Source organism: Microtus oregoni, unplaced genomic scaffold (genome assembly GCF_018167655.1).
Source record: "Microtus oregoni isolate MIOR12 unplaced genomic scaffold, Mior012 000012F_ref0000307, whole genome shotgun sequence".
NCBI lineage: Eukaryota > Metazoa > Chordata > Mammalia > Rodentia > Cricetidae > Microtus > Microtus oregoni.
This window is the reverse complement of record NW_024543071.1, coordinates 22983495-23005127: the sequence shown is the minus strand read 5'-3', so window position 1 is coordinate 23005127 and position 21633 is coordinate 22983495. Positions and strand designations below refer to the sequence as shown.

Here is a 21633-nt window from a genome sequence, read left to right as displayed (position 1 = left end):
TAGACGTTAACTATTTGTTTCTATAGCGGTGGTTCTCAACCTTCCTAATGCTGTGACCCTTAATGCAGTTCCTCGTGTGATCCCCAACCATAAAATTATCTTCATTACTACTTCATAACTGTAGTTTTGCTACTGTTATGAATTATAATGTAAATATCTGATATGCAGGGTATCTGATATTTGGCCCCTATGTGGGTCACAACCCACAGGTTGAGAACCACTCTTCTAGAGAGTTAACGTAAACTTCCTTTTGCAATGCTAGGTTAGTTAGTTTAATGGCAACATGACACAAGTCAGAGTCAATTTGTTTTTGTTTTTTTAAAATAGATTTCTTTTTGAGGGGGGGGTCCTCTCTCTAGATACCTGAATATCCTGGAACTGACTATTTAGATAGACCAGGCTGGTCTTGAACTCACAGAGATCCACCTGTCTCTGCCTCCCAAGTGTTGGGATTAAAGGTGTGCACCATTATGCCCAGCTATACCAGAGTAATTTTGGAAGAGGAAACCTCAATTGAGAAAATGTCCCCACCAGACTGGCCTACAGGTAAGCCTGCAGTGTGTTTTCTAGACTGGTGGTTGATGTGGCAGGGCCCCCTCACTGTGTGCCACCCTTGGGCTGGTGGTCTTGGGTGCTATAAGAAAGGAAGTTAAACAAGCCTTGTGGAGCAAATTAGAAGACTCATTCCTCTGTGGTCTTTGCTAGTTCCTACCTCCAGGTTCCCGCCCTGCTTGAGTTCCTGTCCTGACTTTCCTGATGGGAGCTACAAGCTGAAACAACCCCTTTCCTCCCTAGGTTGCTTTTGATCATGATGTTTTATCACAGCAATAGAAACCCTAACTAAGACAAATACTTACCTGAAGTCCTATGATTTCTATTAGAAAATTTACTTTTGTCACAGAAATCAGTCAATTCCATCACTCAGCTAGATACTTGAAGTATCAAGTATCAAGGGCTTGTCTTTTAATAGATGGCATGCACACATGGTTTTACAAGGAGCTCTCCGAGACTGGAGATGTTCTAGTGTTCACTGTTGTGCTAAAGAAGGGGATGGTGTCACAGGTCAAGCTAGTGAGCTAGGCTAGGACTCCTCCCTCCTGCGCAGGCTCAGTATACACGTCTCTGGTGTTCAGGAAATGGGCACAAGCTAGGCCATCACTGAGCTGCTCTGATCTTTGAGGGGGAAGAAGGGAACTGGAAATGGATGGGGTGTCGCATAGATATTTTCTTCCAAAGAAGAGCATTAGCCTCCAACCCAAAGAGAGGACAACTGGACAAAGCTTATCCTTTAAAAGAAAGTTTTTAAAAAAAAGCAATTCAGTCACCTCATTCCAGACCGGGTTGAGTTCATTATCAACTTTCTTGGTTTTCTTCTTCTCATCTACAAACACAAAAAAAGCAAGAGATTCAATCAACTAGAAATAATTCAAGGTCATGTAGCATCTAGTTGACGCCCCTAAAAACCATTCTTCCGAGCCTCTCATGCCACCGTTTACCCCTTTGTCTGGCAGCTGTGGGGAGCACCTGAGTCAATTTCCAAAGACTAAGGATTCAGCTCCACCTCTCTCAGTCAGGCCTCCCAACTGGCGTTTCCACTTTGCTGTGGAAAGAACCCAAGGGGACTGACCTTTGAGACACGGGGATGGCCATTTTACAGATGAACACACTGAGGATGGGATGTGATACAATGAGCTCACAGTTGGCAGTGGGGCCTGAGATTTCAACCCTGAAGCCTGGTTGCTCCAAAGGTGGTAAGACAACATCATGGCTTAGCAGTTAAACTGGGCTCCCTCCCAAAGCCTCATCCACACACTCACCCAGAAAGCAGTTCTGTCGACGACCAGTGGAGGACTTGGAGGTTCCCTTCGTTACTGGACCACCTTTTGAGACCTAAGATCGTTTTTCTCTATGTCTGTGCCTTAATGAGAAAATGGGTGAATCTAGCCTCGAGTTTTCTTAGGGCTCCTGTGTCTGTCCTCCAAAACTTACCAAGATAAATGCTTGCCTCTGAGTACCATATGCATTAAAAGCATCATCTCATCTCCTTGGGAACAGTTTTTTTATTATTACCTTTGTCATACCTCCCTTCACAGCAAGGCAAATGAGGCCTATTACATATTCAAAGTCACCCAGTCACTAAGTGGTATGGTTCTGATTTGAACCTAGGCAGGGCGCGTTGGCAGCCACACTTTGAAGTCACGCCTAACCATTGCTTTTGCCCCGTTGCTGAGGAATGTGGGGGCGGTGGGTTCTGTTCAGCCACTTGCCACATCACTTCTGCTCCCAGCACACAGCCGGCTGAGGGCCTAACCATGTCGTTCTTCCAAGACCTCAGCATAGCAATACTGTGAGTCAGGAACCTCACTCTGCTAAACATTAACTTTTCCGCTTGAGTGGGCCTCACATGGTCCAGCTGGCTTTCTTTCCTAAGCTTCCCTCCCAGAGGAAGAAAAATCGTGGCAGAAATGACCAGCCAGCTCAGGCCACGGCACCTCACAGCGACGATTCTGCAATGAGGTCTCCCACAGACATTAATCCACTCCTTTGTTCCTCCACCCAGCAAATTGACTTTTTTTTTTTAAATAGCACTTGCCAGGTGTTGAACTGGACCTGAGGGTGGCCTACTGGGGGTGTGCCCAGAGGTCACTGAGGAGGGCAGGATGATTTCAGTTGCCATCCAAGGGCTACGGAAAAGGAAAATTCAGAGGAAGAAAGGTGATGTCAGCCACGGTTGGCTGGAAGCAAAGGAGATTGGGGCTGTATAGAAAGGTTCTAGCCAGACACAATGTGAGCCTTAAATTCCACGCTGTTTCATTTGACTGATACAAGCGATAAAGGAAAGAGGATTTTAGAATCGAGCCTTAAGGACTTCCAGAAGTTCACAATCCAAGGAGGAAAACCAAGTTATCCCCCCAAAACGTCTGACACGTGGCGCTGAGCACATGACCCAGGCAGATGCTAAGAACAATGGCTATTCAGGGAAGCTTAGCAGAAGCTGGCTGACCACAGGCCAGGTGGAGCTATTCACCTGGAACTTCCAGTAGATTCCAGGCTGGTTACGTGACAGACATACTAAAAGCGTTGCCTTGGGGGTGGAGACAGGAGGCTCAGTGAGAGCCAGGTATTGCTGAGCTTCTATAGGCTCCTTTCACGAACTTTACCCAAGATCACAGAGCTAGGAAGAAGGCCTCTAGCCAGGCCTAATCTGAGTCCCCCCCCCCCCAAAAAAAATTCTTATCAGTAGCCACAGGCAGGTATTTATTCTATTCAGTGTATTCTGCCTCTTTTCTTCCTACCAAAGGTCAGAGTGGCTGACTCTGGACGTCAGATTAAATGGCCGGAAATGCCCTCTCCCGTCTCCCCATCACCTCGTCGGTGGGCTGCCACCTCTGCAGTTAGTAAGATAACGGTTCCTTCCTTTGGAAAGGAACTGAGCACTTTCATGGCAGAACAAAACAACAGACGCAAAAGCAGAACACTCTGGATCACGGCTACAGGAATTCTTCAGGACGCTTCCTGTGTTCTGATTAGTGGAGCCTGCCTCCGACTCAGCCCTGGAAAGCTGACGCGGTCTGCCAGCCTCCGTGCCAGAGACCCAGACACCCCTGTCTGTTTCCACAGGATAATTCCTTTGCTGGCCACTCGCTCTTTGCACTGTGTCAGACCCTGTGATGGTTAACTCAACTTGACACAGCCAGGAATCACCCGGGAAGAGTCTCAAGGGAATGTGTATATTGGCTTGAGCTGTGGGTGTGCCTGTGTGTGAATTAAATTCACTGATATGGGAAGATCAAGACGTCTGGAAGTTTTCCCTAAGTACGAGGTCCTGAAGTGTATAGAGTAGAGAAAGTAAGCAAGCCAGCAGCATTCACTTCTTGAGGCCTTTGACCGTGGATGCGTTATGACTAGCTGCTTCAAGTTCCTGTCGCCATACTTAACAATGGACAGCAACCTGGAGCCGCAATCTATGACACACCCTTTCTCCTCTGTGTAGAGTTTGTCAGGCTATTTTATCAGGGCCACAGGAATGAATCCAGGCCAAACCCTGCAGACGAGGCCTGAGAGAGAACTCGAGGCTGACCAGCCTGCTCCAGCGTGCAGAGGCCAGCCGGGATGCACAGGTAGAGTTGATATTTTACGATCGGTTGAGTCAGAACAGAGATTTGCTCTCTCTATTGGTTACTTTTTTGTGGCTGTGACAAAAGCAACGGAAAAGTTCATTTTGGTATACAGTCCAGAGACAGTCTATCACAGCAGCCGGAGCTAGAAGGGGTTGGTCACACTGCTCCTGCCGTCGGGAGGCAGAGAGAAATGGACACTGGTGCTTGGCTCCTGTTTCTTTATATTCATTCTGGAGCCTCAGCCCTGGAAAGACAGCTCATCAGTTAAGAGCGCTGACTGCTCTTGCAGAGAACCTGAGCTTCATTCTCAGCGCCCAAGTCAGACAGCGCACAACCGTAAGGAACTCCGGTTCTCAGGGGACCTAACACCTCTAGCCTCAGCAGGCACTCGCATTCATGTATAGACACAGACACACACACACATGCACACATGCACACACAGAGATGCATACAAATAATGAAAATAAATCTTAAAGAATATGAGTCCTGGACGGGAGGTTGGGGAGGAGGCTGGGAGGAGTGGAGGGAGGGGAGAATGCACTTAGTATGTATTTTATGAGAGAAGAATAATTTTTTGTTGTTGTTTTTCAAGACAGGGTTTCTCTATAGCTTTGGAGCCTGTTCTGGAACTCTTTCTGTAGACCAGGCTGCCCTTGAACTCACAGACCTCCACCTGTTTTTGCCTCCGGAGTGCTGGGATTAAAGGCCTACACCACCACCACCTGGCCGAGGAGAATAAACTTTTTTAAAAGAAGGAAAAAAATAACTCTTAAAAATACCTTTTAAAGAAAAGAATAGGCCTCCTTGAAGGTCACAACTATACTGTATTAACATTGTTATGCAGGTGCCCACAGAGGGCTTGTTAGTGAGTAGCTTCTCCATGGTTTGTGTGATTGAACTTCTCAGGTGTGCCTAAGTGTCATGAGTAGTGTTGCCTTAGTGATTAAAAGAGAGCATGAATAGCAAGTCTACAGTGCTGACTCTCAGCTTTGAGCAAACAGCAGCCATTAGTGTTTCTCATTAAGATACTAGGGCAGCACCCCATTTTGCCTTACCTAGGACATCCCCAGGCCCCAGAGCCCCAGGGAACAGGAAGTGCTCAGTGAAGCAAGGGACAGCCCTAGTAGAATAACTCCTTCATGGCTCCATTTCAGATCTCAGTGACCACCTAGGGCAACTGGTACATGGGCAGTGACCGTCCTGATTGTCAGTCAGCCTGGCAACCACAAGGATGAGGCAATTCCACAAGAACCAGGGGCCAGAGCTGTCTGTAGTGGGGCACGGGAGAGTTCTCAGTCCCCAGGAGTTAAAGGCAGTCCTCTCAAGCCCCCGGGGGAACTCGCTAGAGGCATGCCTGACTTTTTCATCCCAACCCTGGCTGCTCCAGTGCTTCAGAAAGATGTTGCCAAACGAATTCAAGGAAAACACTTTGGGGCCATACCGCAACCGCTACACGAAGAGAAGGAGCTTTGAGCATTTCTGAGACAGCTGATAACACAGACACGGGAACACCCTGGGCCAAAGCAGCCTGGGTTCCTGCTCCTGCGTCTGCAGCCCAATGCCCCATGAGCCTCTGAGATGGCCTTTTGGGTTGTGAGCTCCAGAATAAAACGCTAGACTTGCAGTGAACCCTGGCCATCTGAAAGACTCACAAAAGCCCCGTCTTAAAGCCCACTTGGGGAATGGTATCCAGCCCCACTGGTAGTAGGCTGATTTTACATGTGAGCCTCCACTCTGTGGGGCACTTGACACCCATGCCTAACCTTACTACCAGGGTACTAGAGTGCCCATTTTATAGATGAAGGAACAAAAGCAGGAGACGTTAATTAATTTGCCCCAGGCTTCCTACAGGGAAAAGGGCAGGATAGTCTTCTGCCCCAAATCAGCTTCACTTCTATGCCTGCACACTGAGATGCCCCTGTAGGCTGAGGAACCCAGCAACCCGTGTCTTTCTCAGGACTTCCCATCCATATGAGCTGCTTCCTGCTACTCTATCTAGTTGTCTCCACTAGTGAGCCTTGGTATCTAATATTCAGGAGAACCAGCTTCCTCGTGTAGGATTTATAATTTGCTAGACACCTGTAGGGTGTAAGAGGTCACCTGTTCTTTTTTTAAGTTTAATTTTAATGTTTGAGACAGGGTCTCACATATCCCAGACTGGCCACAAACTTGATACATAGTTTGCCTGCCTCAGCCTACGTTCTGGGATTACATACATATATGCCTTTATGCAGAACTTGAACCCAGGGCTTTCTGTATGCTAAGTAAGCTCTCTCTCTCTCTCTCTCTCTCTCTCTCTCTCTCTCTCTCTCACACACACACACACACACACACACACACACACACACACACACATACACACATACAGAGATACCTGCCTAACCTATTCCCACCACCTTCATTCCAAGACACAATAAAGTTCAACAGTTTATTTGAATGCACGACTTTCAGTTCCTGCTGGTTTCTGACTGGTGTGTTTCTGAGACATAATTTGCTAGAGAGTGAATCCAGACTGGTCCATAGCAAACTCTCATCCAGGCCAGCTGAGGACCTGAATCTTAGGGGGCCTAGAACCTCTGTAAAAGGGGGAAAGTAAGAACCCACCAGGGCTGGAGACAACCAAGAATCAAATGAAAGAACAAATTTGTGCCAGAGATCATGGGAAGTTCTGTGAATCAGAATTAGTAACTACTTCAGCCATCTCTACCAGAGACATTGTACCAAGAGGAAGTCAAATAACCCCAGAAGAGAATTTTGAAAACAAAAGCATAGTAGAAATTATGATTATCAGATCCTGTTACTCCTTGGTGAAAAAAAAAATGACCAAATTTACCCTAAGCCTCAGCCCCCCACAATAGGCAATATCTCATACCACAGGTCATCTTATCTCTGAGGAGGGTCTCATCATTGCCAACAATTTAAAACAATCTCAGCCCTCTTTCCTGTGCTGTGGTTGGCTCTGGCCTCTAGCTCCTAAGTCAGCTGGCTGGCTGTTAGTGGGAGATCTGAGGAGTCCGGGGTGGAGGTGGGCTGCTCTTTGTTCCTAGGAAGGAACATTGTGTAGCATTAAAGTGAGAGATCCGATGCACATAGAGAACCTGCTGTGCCCTGAGCTGTGGGAAAGGTCATGCCCAGACTATGAACCCAAATAAAACCCAGGTTCTCTTCCTTCTCTGCCTCTTCTTGGCCACACAGCTCTGCTCTCCCTCAGTCTCACTGAGGCGTGTACCCTCCTCAATTACAAACATAGAAATATGCCCCAGCAGTGCCAAGGGCTCTGAACAACAAATAATACCACACCCATGAAATGGCTTTGGACACCTTGTTGGGGGAAGGGCTTCTTCAAATCAGGCCACTCCTGTAGATAGCATCAGGAGTCTGAGATAGGGCTTTGGAGGTCAGAAGTGTGCAGACCGAAGGGCCCAGTGCCAGGCTCTGACCACGGTAAGGTAAGACACCCAAGGGCTGAGATTCCCAAGGAAAGGCAATGGTAGAAAAGAACCCGGAGCCAGGAATGGTGGTTCACACTTTTGATCCTAGAAAGTTGGAAGGTGAAGGCAGGGGCATCTCTGTGAGTTAGAGGCCAACCTGGTCTACCTAGAAAGCTCCAGAACAGCCAGGGCTGCATAGAGAAACACTGCTTAAAACAAAACAAAACAAAAACCCACAGTATTACGATTCCCCTTTGGAAGAAACAGAGTGCTGAAAGAGCCGAGGGGAGGAGAGGGTCAGTCACGAGCAGACAGAACAGAAGTGGCTAAGACCACAGTCAGTTCTGCATAAGAAACAAGGCAACAGCCTCCCCAGAGGAGGAGCCCCAGCTCTCCCTGGGACCGGCTATGAGATGCTCACCTAGGTAGTTACCCCACTCTATCCAAAACCGTTTCTCCAGCTCTGAAAGATTTCACTTCCGGGCTGAAGAGAAGGCCCAGGGCAGGACTTGAGATTGGATCTTAAGAAAAGAAAAAATGGATGTAGCTGCATATACCTGTGACCTTAGCAACAGGGGTTGGAAGCTGGGAAGATGGGAACAGTGTGGGGGCTTCCAGTCTAACCTAACCTAAAAACTGCAAGGTTCAGTGAGGGACCGCCTCAAAGGGATATGGTAGAGAGCAACAGAGGATGCGCAGTGTCCTCCTGCGGCCTCCACATGCTGGCCAAGCACACCTCCCTGCCTGTACCCATGTACAAACAGACACACCGCCAGCACAACTTAGAGAAGGACTTTGGAGCTGTGGTTGGCAGTGCACACCTATAATCCCAGCACTTGGGAGGGCAGAGAAAGGTATATCTCTGTGAGTCTGAGGCCAGCCTGGTCTACAGAACAGGACAGCTAGGGCTACACAGAGAAGCTCCGTCCTCAAAAACCAAAACCAAACAAACATAAACCTACATATCTTCAGTGATAAAATAAATGAATTCAAATGAAGCCAATAGGTGTGAAACTGTTACACAGTAGATAACAGTTGTCAAGCTCTCATCATCAACATGAGGACAACTTTTCCGGCTCATTCATCAGACTCTGCTCTGCTAACAGCATAGTCTATAGGCTGCCTGTGGGGAGGGTATAAACCCAGCTTGCTCCTGATGATCTATAGGCTGCCTGTGGGGAGGGTATAAGCCCAGCTTGCTCCCCATGATCTATAGGCTGCCTGTGGGGAGGGTATAAGCCCAGCTTGCTCCCCATGATCTATAGGCTGCCTGTGGGGAGGGTATAAGCCCAGCATAGTCTATAGGCTGCCTGTGGGGAGGGTATAAGCCCAGCTTGCTCCCCATGATCTGAAGAGCTACGGTGATACCTGACATAGCATCCCTCACGCATAGTTATTGAATAATTCATGCTTTTAAGGCCCAAGAAGATGCCACCAAGAGGCAGAGACAGGGAGGACGCAGGCGATGAGGAAGGATGAGCAGAAACATAACTTCTTACATTGTTTATTAGAAGGAAGATAGCAGGCCAGGCGGTGGTGGTACACGCCTTTAATCCCAGCACTCAGGAGGCAGAGGCAGGCAGATCTCTGTGAGTTCATGGCCAGCCTGGTGTACACAGAGAGTTCCCAGGACAGCCAGGTTGTTACACAGAGAAACCCTTCTTGAAAAAATAAAGAAAGGAAGGGAGGGAGGGAAGGAGGGTGGGAGGGAGGAAGGGAAGGGAAGGAAGGAGGGAGGGAGGGAGGGAGGGAGGGAGGGAGGGAGGGAGGAAGGGAGGGAGGGAGGGAAGGGACGGAGGAAGAGAGGGAAGGGAGGGAGGAAGAGAGGGAAGGGAGGGAGGAAGAGAGGAAAGGGAGGGAGGGAGGAAGAAGGCAGAACTGTTTTCCTAGCTCACATCTAATGCTCCTGGGATGAAAACGATGGTGTAGGCAAAAGAACAAACAAAAATAAAACTTTATGGTAAAATAAAATGAGGCCTCACCCTGCCAGTTAAATATGAGATTTTAAGAAATACTTGGTGAATAAGAGTTAGGCCTTAGTTCCTGCTAATAAAATAGTCCAATCTTGCTTATCAGTGGAACTGATTCACTGCTAAGCCATGTCACCTCTGGGTCTGAGTCACAGCCTGTCATAAATGTTTGCCTTACCTGCGGCAAAGCTCAGGCAGGACAGCTAGGTTTTCTTCTTTCTCTCCTTTCTTTAAAAAAAAAAAAAAATTCTTGTTCTCAGTAAACTTTCTCCTGCTTTCTGACTAGATCCAAATGACCCCAGCATACTGAACAACCCAGTCCTCGTAGAGGGGGCCGGAGTACTCATTCACCTGACTTGATGGCAAGGCCTATAGCTGGGTGCAGTCACCTCTGCTCACGGAGCAATCTGGAATCCAATTAAACCCGGCCCTGCCTCTGCCCAAGTTCCCAGCATGTGACACGAAGATGAAAGACTTCCCTGAGAAAACAACGGGGATTCGATAATAAGTGGAGGTGCAGGAGCTGACAGAGTAAGGGGCGGTAAAGCTACCTAAGATGATCCCTCAGGCTGGCTATGTACTCCAAGCCTCCAGAAGACTCAGCAACCGTCAACACTCAGTGATCTCCGCTCTCATGGCCTGAGTGTGAATCCCCACACCTGCGCTGTGTGGGCTAGTGGCTACCACACTCTGCATTGACAGATGAGGTCACCAGGACCATGCTAGCCACCATGAACACGCGGAAGATACGGACTCGCAGCCACCGTGGCCATCTACTGCTATCTGTGCGGTTCTATAGTCCTTGGTAACCACATGCAGTTAGGTACATTTGCATTAGTTACAATTAATATTAAAACTTCAGTCCCGTGGTCACAGTGGCTGCATTTTGGTGAACGGCAACCACATGTGACTAGTGGCTTCCTATCCAGGACAGATCTTGACTGACATTTCCACATCATAGGAAGCTCCACTGGACGATGCATCTGCAGATAGTGAAGCACACAACACAGTAGGAGCTCCACTGGACAGTGCGTTTGTAGATAGTGAAGCACACAGTAGGTTCACAGAACATAATAGCTATGACATTTTAAAAATTAATAAAATATTCTGATTTAAGCAGACTGATTGATTGTTTTAATATGTAAAAACCTCTCTAGACTCAGGTTAGCCTTCTAAAGGAAAGCTTCCAGCTCCTTCCAGTTGTCCTCACTTGAGTTACAAACTTCCTGTCTCTTTAGTCCCTAACATAGCTCACTGGCTTTCTCACTTGTCAATAGCAAGAAGAGCCAGACTTCAAGAGGTGGGGCGACAATAAACAGCCTTTTAGGTCCAGACACCTAAGATACACCAACTTGTTTCATTTTTATAAAAAGATCAGGGGGGGAGAGCTGGAGAGATGGCTCAGAGGTAAAAAGCACTGGCTGCTCTTCCAGAGGTCCTGAGTTCAATTCCCAGCAACCACATGGTGGCTGACAACCATCTGTAATGAGATCTGGTGCCCTCTCCTGGTGTGCATTGTAGGCAGAATACTGTATGTATAAAAAAAATTTAGAAAATCTTTAAAAAAGAAAAAAATCTTTGGGCTGGGTTGTGGTGGTGCTCGCCTTTAATTCCAGCACTTGGGAGGCAGAGAGAGGCAAATCTCTGTGAGTTAGAGGCCAGCCTGGTCTACAGAGCGAGTTCTAGGACAGGGTCCAAAGCTACAGAGAAATTATGTCTCAAAAAACTAAAACCAAGTCAAAACAACAACAGCTGGGAAAACAGAGACTTGAGGTTCTTGAGATTTAAAATTACAGCTCTAGTGCTGGGCATAGTGGCACAGGCCTCTGATCCCAGCATTCAGGAAGCAGAGACAGGCAGGTCACTGTGAGTTCAGGGCCAGCGTGGTCTACATAATGAATTCCAGGACAGCCAGGACTGTCACACAGAGACTCTGTCTCAAAATAAAACAAGTAAAGGTCCAGGTTGGGAGTGGTCTGGTGAGACCTGGCTTTCTCAGGTACAGATTCATTGATCCCAATCAGTCTGTAAAACCCCCAAAGTCGTAAACACTCAAAATCAGGTTTGTAGTTAGGGGACAGAGATCTGGTCCCATTCTGTCCCTGTGGTCTGTGACTCCCTGGTCAGATGAATGAGAAGAGACAAGGTCGTTAATTCAGTTACTACGTGTTTCCTATTACCTGTCTGCCAGTCAGACAGTTCCTAGAGAAAAGAGACCCACGCCCTGTGTTCGTGAAATGTGTTGTCTAACAGGGGCAGACAGCGAGCCCACAGTCTAGCAAATGTGGAATACACCTGTCGGGGGGCGCTGCCAGGGAGTGCAGCAGGTGAGGAGAGAACGTCAAGACCACCTGACTTAAGGATAATGCTAATCTCAGCTCCCAACACACTTCTGTGGCAAGAGCAGAGTGACCTTCGCCTTCTGCACTGGCTGAGGAGCCCAGACTGGGAAAGACCTGTGCAGAGGACCAAGGCTGTTTCCCATGTGCCTTCAGCACAACTCTGGATTGGATAACCTTGTAGCCCTTGTCATTGTGCTAATAAGGCAAATGAGCTGCAAGTTCACCCCAAGTGAAGCTGTGACAAGCCTACATGGTCCATTCATTGAGACAGTGTCAAGGATGCTGAGACGTTGGAACCTCCGTGCGCTGCTCGTGAAGGAGTTGCTGGGGAACACAGCAGTAAATTAGAAACAAAATGATGGTAGGATCCAGTAATTCCACCTCTGAGCCCCCCCCCCCCCCCCAAATGCACATAGGCCCATGTTTGCATCCCACCGTTCATAGTGGCCTTATTTACCATAGCCTAAAGGTAAGAGCAACATCGTGAATATTTCATAACAGAACAGTGTACTTTAAAATGCTGAGATGATAAATGTTATATGTCTTTCACTACAAAAAACTTAACCTTATGCCTAAGAGAGGGCCTGACACACTCTCAACAATAAACCAGACATAGGCCCAGCCTTAAGATTCTGGTGCAGTCCCTGAGACTTGGAAGGCCTGGACTCCTCAGCATTTCTCTGTGCAGAAGTGATCTCTTCAACATGGTAACCTCAGCTGAACTTTTTATGTGTTGACTCAGTCCCCAAGATGAACATCCCAAGAAGAAACCCAAACAGCAGATATGTTTCCCATGATGGTACAGCCGTGGAAGTCATGAGCTGTTCCGCTGTACAGTAATTGTTAGCAAGAATCGGCAAGGCAGCCTGCATCAAAGTATAGGGACTATTAGACACTGCCCCATGGTCGGAGGCAAAATTCACAACAAAGTTTGCAAGGAATTTTCAGAAACATTTAAAAACTACCATTCTATGTGTATGTGTGCTAAGGCAGCATTATAGGTATAGATGTAGATAGAGCTTCATAGGGGCTAACCAAGCAACAAACCTACCATATAAAACTATTCCTGACCTCTTCGTATGTGTGTGAACATTTATCATATTACTCTCAATCAAACTATAAATATAATATGAAAATAAACATGAGGGACTAAAGAAAAAGGATTCTGGTGCAGTCATAGCTAAAGGGGATCCCACTTATTCTGAGCAACTAAGCCTGGGCTGACCCTGAGAAATGTCCCCCAGGATTCTATGCATGCCCCCAGAGATGGAAGGAGAGGTCACAGGAAGGGGAAGGGACGCACTCTTGAAAGTGTTTTAGATATTTTATTGCTACTGCCCCTTATAACACCCTAGAAGGGGAACATTTTCCCAGCATTTTACAGATGAGGAAATGAAGGCTAGAAATGTAATTGCCCAAAGATATTCACCTTCTAGTAATAAAACCAGGGGCAAAACTTACCCCCCCCCCCCCCCTGTCCAAAGGCTTTCCACACACTGCGTTGACCATAGAAAGAAGGGACTCTTTATACAGGGTTGGGTCAAGTGATTGATTGAAAACAGGTCTGGAATTGTGTCCGCAGCCGTCGCCGCGCCGCCGCCGCTCTCTAACGCCAGTGCCGCCTCTCGCTTGCCGAGCTCCAGCCGAAGGAGAAGGGGGTAGGTAAGTAAGGAGGTGCGCATACCATGGCTCGTACTAAGCAGACTGCCCGTAAATCCACCGGTGGTAAAGCACCCAGGAAACAACTGGCTACAAAAGCCGCTCGCAAGAGTGCGCCCTCTACTGGAGGGGTGAAGAAACCTCATCGTTACAGGCCTGGTACTGTGGCACTCCGTGAAATCAGACGCTATCAGAAATCCACTGAACTTCTGATCCGCAAACTCCCCTTCCAGCGTCTGGTGCGAGAAATTGCTCAGGACTTCAAAACAGATCTGCGCTTCCAGAGTGCGGCTATTGGTGCTTTGCAGGAGGCAAGTGAGGCCTATCTGGTTGGCCTTTGTGAAGATACCAACCTGTGTGCTATCCATGCCAAACGTGTAACAATTATGCCAAAAGATATCCAGCTAGCACGCCGCATACGCGGAGAACGTGCTTAAGAGTCCACTATGAGGGGGGAAACATTTCATTCTCAAAAAAATTTTTTTCCTCTTCTTCCTGTTATCAGTAGTTCTGAATGTTAGATATTTTTTCCATGGGGTCAAAAGGTACCTAAGTATATGATTGCGAGTGGAAAAATAGGGGACAGAAATCAGGTATTGGCAGTTTTTCCATTTTCATTTGTGGGTGAATTTTTAATATAAATGCAAGATGTAAAGCATTAATGCAAGCAAAATGTTTCAGTGAACACATTTCAACAGTTCAACTTTATAAAAATTATAAATAAACCTGTTAAAATTTTCTGGACAATGCCAGCATTTGGATTTTTTTAAAATAAGTAAATTTCTTATTGACGGCAACTAAATGGTGTTTGTAGCATTTTTATCATACAGTAGATTCCATCATTCACTATATTTTTCTAACTGAGTTGTCCTACATGCAAGTACATGTTTTTAATGTTGTCTGTCTTCTGTGCTGTTCCTGTAAGTTTGCTATAAAAATACATTAAACTAAAAAAAAAAAAAAAAAAGAAAAAAAAGAAAAAGAAAACAGGTCTGGTTCCCTGAGCTGAAAGGAGAGGAGCCAAGTGGTTCAACGTCTAGGTCTGCAGGGCTCACACTGCAGTAGATACTTCCGGTATACCTGCTTTGTATGTCCTGGGCTGCTGCTCTCTTTGGCCCCTGCTAATTGGGGTGAACCAATCTGACAACTGGACAAGCAGGAATCACTCACTCGAGGGAAGAGAGAGAGAAGACAAATGCCAATGGCCCTTGCCTGTCATGCCTCTGACTCCTGTGTGCGCACAACCTATACTCTGTAAGGTTTCTCTGTAGCTTTTGGAACAGGCTCCTCACAGAAGAATGACTCCTGACTGTGACACCTTACCCTTCCAGGTTGGACAGGGGTGCAGGAAAAGGAGGGAATGAGACCCACATTTCAGCTTGGCTGAGGACATACTCCCCATGTGACCTTCGGGAGTCTCCCTCATGACCATTACGGTGTCTTACAGAGCCACCCCACTGAGCCTGCGTTCACCCACAGGGTAAACACTCTGCCTGGACACAGGGCAGTCAGTCTGGTATTCCTTCACGGTGAAGTGCGGTGAAGTGCAAGAAGGAGGGCCCCATTTGCCTGCGAGGTGTGGTTTCCTCCTAACTTGGATCAATCAGGCTGCTTCCTCAGTATCTTTATTAGCTCTTCCCTTCCAGTGGTGGCAGCCTGAAGGTGTTTCCTCCTCCCTAGGGAGCATTTGACTCGATCAATAACCTAAGCAATCTACCAGACTCTGGGGATGCCGTTCATGGAAAGGCTTCCCAGTAATTACCAACGAATCACAACTCCCTGACCAGACTACTCTTTTTTTTTTTTTTTTTTTGATTTTGGTTTTGATTTTTCCAGACCGGGTTTCTCTGTTTAGCCCTGGCTGTCCCAGAACTCACTTTGTAGACCAGGCTGGCCTTGAACTCACAGAGATCCACCTGCCTCTGCCTCCTGAGTACTGGCATTAAAGGCATGCATCACCCTGACTGAGGGCATTGGGGTGAGCTAAATCGTGGAGGAGGGAAAGAACAACAGGGCATGGTAATTAATTTCTAAAGGCAACTGTAGTTTTGTAAATGACTGAATGCCAGAGACTGTGCCTTTGGGAAACGCACAGTCCCCGAGCTTCAGCAGGGCGGGTCCACATCCTTCAGTAGTGAGTGTCCAAGCCCTTTTCTCCCGGAAGCAAGGAGGATGACTCAGTAGATTAAACAGTTTGGCCTTCCTGAGTATTTGTCCATACAATACCATGGTTCTTTGAAATTATCCGTGCTCCATGACCATCATTAGCCAGGAAGAATCTTCTAGACTCTACTATAGTGGACCATAGGTGGATCAAGGTTCTATATGAGCAACTCACCTTCACAGACTACAGAGAATGAACCCTGTGAGACCCTTCACCCATCGGATTTCACCAGTCTTAATGGACTCTCACAGCTTCTAAAAGCTTATCTAAAAATTCTTTCAAAAATTATCTCTGGACAGTGTGGGGATGGCTCAGTGGGTAAAGCACTTGCTGAGCAAGGGCAAGGACCTGAGTTCGACTCTCCACAGCCTAACTACAGCTGTACACAGTGTGGTTCTATCATTCAAACTGTTACAGAAGAGACAGAAGAGTCCCCAGGAATTTGTGTGCCACCCACAAACAAGAGATCTGCCTCCACAGTGGGAGATGAGAGGCGCCACTCAAGGCTGACCTCGGTCCTCCATACAAGTGCCGCTGGCATGCACACTATATACACACACCGCACCCACACAAAGATACACACACGAAGAAAAAGAAAAAAGGAGGGAAGGAAGGAAAATGCCTCAGGAATTTGAATGTTTCTCACACAAGGAAATAAAAAATCTTGTTATGGTAATTATCTCAACTTGCCTGGTCATTTTACACACACACGCATACACACATGTGCACGCGCTTCTATATCAATACCCCCAAATGAAAATAAAATCAAAAAACAAATTGTAGGTAGCAATTTCTTTTTATTTATTTGATTTTGGTTGATCATTGTACTTATTTACTTATTGTTATTATCATAACTATTTGGCTATTGTAACTATTCAGTGAAAGTCATTGAGATGCATAGACTTCCAGTCTGGTTAATTTTAATGTTTTTTAATTTTAAAGATTTTTACTTGCAAAAAAAAAGATTTTTACTTGCAAGTTTTTTATGATAAAGTTTCAGATAGTAATTTTAAGTAACAAAGTGGTTCTTGCTAAGAAACAGGCAAGTGGGGCCTGTGAGATGGCTCAGGGTCTCCAGGTGAATGAGGACAGGCAAGTCACTATCAGAAGACTCACAGACTCATTCCTTCCAGAGCGGACATTACTGATCCCCGCCCCCACCCCCGATGATTCTTGAAGAAAGGAAGTGATTTCCTTAAGCTTTCTAAATTGGGGCTGGGCATAGTGGTATATATCTTTAATCCCAGCACTTGGGAGGCAGAGGCACCCAGATCTCCGTGAGTCTGAGGTTAACCTGGTCTACAGAGTGAGTCCCGGACAGCCAGAGCTACTTAGTGAGACCCTGTCTCAAAAACAAAACAAACAAACAAAAGAGAGGGCAGAGATTACAAAGTTTGGCTGTGCTAACTGGAAGAGGCACTAAAAATGTCCAGGCTCACACACTAAAACATGCCCAAGGGACATAAGAATGCAGAAGACTACATGCTAAGCCAACAAATCACCAAGTGCACATCTGGACAGTTGGCAGATGACAACCCACAAGGAAAAGTTCTGCAAGTGGCAAGAAGACAGGAAACGTGGTGGCAAAATGACCCTATCTTAAGGACAGGGCAGGGAAACAGCGATTGTGGCAGCCATGTTTCCCAGGAGTGGACTGACCCTATGAATGAGATGCTGCCACTTGGTACAGACACAGCAGGGTGGCCGCACTCAAGGTAGGGTTCTCTTCACTAAACCTTTCCAGGAGAATTTTTTCACACAGAAGCAAGGATGAGCCAGAGGGAACATGAAAGTGCATGGTAACATCCATCTAGCAAAGTGACCTTTAAAAGACAGCAGAGCAACCAACAAAACAAAACAAAAAACCCCACAGCACCAGCCCTCCGTGCGCATGAGCACAAGACAGGAGCAGCTTGCATGTCCTCAGAAAGAGGCTTATAACCTAATTGTGCAGAATAAACTGGTGGGAGACGGAGAATGAGGAGCATCAGAAATTTCAGTTTATCCTCAGATACCCATGGACTTGAAGGTTGAGCTCGGCTACAGAAGCCCCAGCTTCAAACAAACAAACAAACAAATTGTTTGGACCGGTGATTCCCAGGAGAGGGTGAACGATAGGACGGAGTGGAGTGAGAATTTTCATTTTTCAGCGGTATAATCCCTTCTATAGTGCTGGTTTATTTTACTTTATTTTGCTGATATTCAAAGAATTAAGATATGATATAAACCGAAGTTTAAATTTTTCTTTGTGTGTGTGTGTGTCTTTGTGTGTCTGTGTGTATATATATATGTCTGTGTGTGGTGGGTGTATGTTTGTATGTGAGTGTGTATATGTATGTATGTAGTGTGCCTATGTGTGTGTGCCTGTAAGTGAGTGTGTGTGTGAATGTCTATGTGTGTGTCTGTATGTGGGTATATATGTGTGTCTGTGAGTGTGTATATGTCTGTGTGTGAGTGCATCTATGTGTGTGTGTGTCTGTATGTGAGTGTGTCTGTGTGTGTCTGTGAGTATGTCTGTATGTGAGATTGTGTGTCTGTGTGTGAATATGTGTGTCTGTGTCTGTGTATGAGTGTGTGTGTGTGTTGACGGGGGGTTGATTAGAGGACAAGTTACAGGCATATATTCTCTTTCTCTTGCCTTCCGGGACTGAACTCAGGTCATTGGTCTTGGTAGCAAGCACTTTTAACCACTGAGCCTTCTCACCAGCCCATACTTAAAAATCTCTAAATAAATGGTTGTGTCTCGGAGTTCATAGGTCTCGGAGCTCTGTACAGTCTAATTCCTGCCAGACTCAGCTACACACTCTGGTTGTCTACAAGCATGGCTACCTATAGCCCTCAGACAAGCTGGCTTAAAATTTAGAACCGGTTCGTGGAAGCCAAGAGGGAGAAAAGCAACACAGGCTCTGCTGCCTTCCTAGTCTACTCCTGCACATTCAAATTCCAACAGTAGAAGCCCAACCAGCCTTCCTGGTTCATGAGGCCCAGAGCGACAACTCCACAGCGTGGAAGGCTACACAAGGCCAGAGGTCAGCTCCAAACTAGTCCTAATAACCAGTATGTATGCTCCCGGCTGCAGTGTTAGCTGCAGGCCAGCAGGACCTCTGCTGGGGTTCAGAGACGTGGTCCTCAAAGTCCCAGCAGTGAAAGACTTTTTCTCCAGCCTACTATGCGGCAGAACCTAGGTGGTGGAACCTGTAAAAGCTGGGGACTGGTAGGAGGATTTAGATCACTGGGGTGTGTCTGTAAAGAGGTTAAGACCCTTATCTCTTCCTTTCCCCCCTTTTCTGGCTATGATGTATCAGAACAGCATTGCTCTGCCACACACTTCTACCAGGAAGTGCCAAAACAATTGATCTGATCAGTCATAGACCGAACCACCAAAACCCCCAGTCGAAAGCAAGGCTCTTTCTTCCTGGGAGCTGTCTCTGTCGTTGTCACAGTGATGGAAAACTGGTGGGCACAGCCTCACACGAGCATCATCAGCCCCTGTCCTCCTCTCAATCAGCCATGTTTCCTGCCGTCACAGAAAGTAGGCAGAGCTGGTTTCCCTTGCTGGCCATTTATGAACATTGATACTACTATGTACAATCCTTAGTTCTATCAGGACTTAGTCCTGCTTGATTTCATACAGATCTCAACACTGGATACACAGTGGGAAGTATTTGCCATCACCAAGATTTTCAGATTGCTGGAAAAGAAGGAAGGCAAGAGAAGAAATCATATCCATTACTGCCTCTCCCATACCGTCTAAGACAATGGCTCTCAGAACTCACTGAGAACACGTGGTCAGAGTCTTGGTACTAGAAAGTTCCATCATCTTAAAGCAAGAAAGAGAGCATCCTGCTGCATGCCACAGCTAAGGAAGCTGAGACCCCAGTGGTAAGAGCTGGGATAGCTAAGGTTATCATTTAGGAATGCTGGCTAATGTCCAGATGTGCAGGACAGAGATGTAGCTCAGCGGCACTGTGTGCAAGACCCTAGGGTTGATCTCCAGCATGGAAAAAAAACGGGGGAAACCCCACCAAAAAGAATGTTTGCCTAGAGTTCAGATGTTCCCACATTGAGTCCAATGATCTTTCTTGTGCTCAATGAATGAAGAATGAATGAATGAATGAATGAGTGAACGAATGAATGAATGGATGACTTTACCACACAATCTGCACATCCAAAGGGAGTCAGAAACATGATTGTTTGGTTAGACCACATTTGCCAGTTTAAAATTTCTCCATTTTAGTTGAATGTTCTCATTCATCAACTTATTTTTGGGCAATTAAAATTTTCAGATACTGCATATTCTTCCTAGATAAATTAGATTTTTAAGAGGTAATTCCAGATTATCCCATAATCTACAATTTGCATCAAAAGCTACCTCTCAATTCCAGCGCCTTTTTACAGGCCAATGATGAAAGGCACAAATCCTTCATTTGATGTTAGTGTTGTGTACCAACTTTAAGATAAATAGATTTTAAAAGTACTATATGCAAATGAGTTCCATATGACTCCCGGTAATCCAGAGTAAGAACTGTAAACCACACTGTCCTGTAAGAGTCTTAATTTTGTTTTCTAGGTATCTTCATTTTTCTTCCTCCCTTCCTTCTTTCTTCCTTCCTTTTTCCTTCCTTCCTTCCTTCCTTCCTTCTTTTTCTCTTTCTAACTGAACATCCATTTAGCAGCTTTGAATTTTGTATTTTTCCTTTTCTTGCTCGGCCTCAGGGGGAAAAAGATTTGAGAAGAAAAATAGAAATGGACACAAGATGGAGAAAGGGGTAGTAAGCTACACAGAACCTGTGAGAAAGAAATTGTCTAATTCCTGGGGTTGGAGGGAAATGTGCCAAGGTGTGGTAAGGAAATGCCTGCCTGTCAAAGCTCTAGTTAAGCAGGGCGCCCCCACCAAGAAGTGAGATGGTGACCTTACTAGGACCATGGCCAAAGGGAAAAGAGAGGAAGCCCCCAAGTCCAGGTTTGCCCCTGCCCTCCTGCCTGAGCTGCTATCACCTGCCTCGCCTGGAAGAAGGAGGGTGTTTCACCCTTCCTGGTCCTCCTCCACCGCAAACACTGTTAGTGTCGTAAATAAGTGCTTGGAATTCCAAGAGGCTTTTTGAAGACCGGCCAGTCTAAACCTTCCTCCCTTGTTCCGCCGAAGAACACCGTGACGCGAAGGAGTGAAGTCATTTGCCCAAGGTCACATAGCCAGACGCCCGAGGTGTCGAGGTGTCGGTGTGCGTGCTTCAGAGCTCCTTCGGGGTGGGCAATCCCAAAGTTACAGAACATATCCAAACATCCCAACTCCTGGAGATGCGGAACATTAGAAAGAGTAGCTTCATTACGTTCCAAAAGTCCAAAGGACAGTAAAAGCAGCATCGAACTAGTCAATAGGGTAATGGTGCCTCTAGCAGTTAATGAGTCGCTCCTCTTCTTCCTCCGTTACTCATTTCTCACAAGGGAGAAAGTTTTAAAACTGCACCCTCATCCTTGGACACAAACTTTGAACCAGCAAAGCCCTTCATACCAGAACTCAAGAGAGTGGCAAATAGAGGTTCCCCGCAACGCAACGAGTTTACAGAAATGTCCGGTCATTCACTGAGTCTCAAAGCCCTAGAGCAAGTTAACTGCCCTCAGCAGTGATCCGAACCTGCCCTGCCCAGGTAAACATGGAACCGCCAGGGGAAAAGAGAGTCGCTTCACCCTCCGCCAACTGTTATTTGAAAAGAACGAGTTCCAAGTGCCTCGCCTTCAAGAAAAGGGCTTCAGAATGAGAAGAAAACGTTGTCTTACCCTTAAAGATGACAGAAACGATAGGATCCGGTTTCCCAAATTTCGTTTTAGGGATGTTAGTGGCAGATTCCACAATCACTCGAAGCATGGCTCTTAGAGAAAGCAAGTTGCTGCCAAGCGGCGGAGAAGACGCTGGCGCTGGCGCTGGGCCCTCCGCCCTAGGAGAGG

General features: G+C 46.6%; 2 protein-coding genes across 5 annotated transcripts in view; one reads left to right on the top strand and one right to left on the bottom strand.

Moving 5' to 3' along the window:
• Myof (myoferlin) overlaps positions 1-21633 on the bottom strand; it is a 139804-nt gene extending 118171 nt beyond the window's left edge. For all 4 annotated transcript variants that reach the window (XM_041661564.1, XM_041661566.1, XM_041661565.1 and 1 more), the window contains exons 1-2: positions 21466-21633; positions 1326-1381 (exon numbers count right to left, since the gene is read on the bottom strand). In XM_041661564.1, coding sequence (XP_041517498.1) covers positions 1326-1381; positions 21466-21553 — 144 coding nt within the window. In that variant the 5' untranslated portion in view covers positions 21554-21633. The remainder of the gene's footprint in view (positions 1-1325; positions 1382-21465) is intronic.
• LOC121454300 (histone H3.3A-like) lies at positions 13439-14510 on the top strand. Its single transcript, XM_041661568.1, has one exon. It carries the CDS (start codon positions 13550-13552, stop codon positions 13958-13960), a length of 411 nt encoding a protein of 136 aa, XP_041517502.1. The 5' UTR covers positions 13439-13549; the 3' UTR covers positions 13961-14510.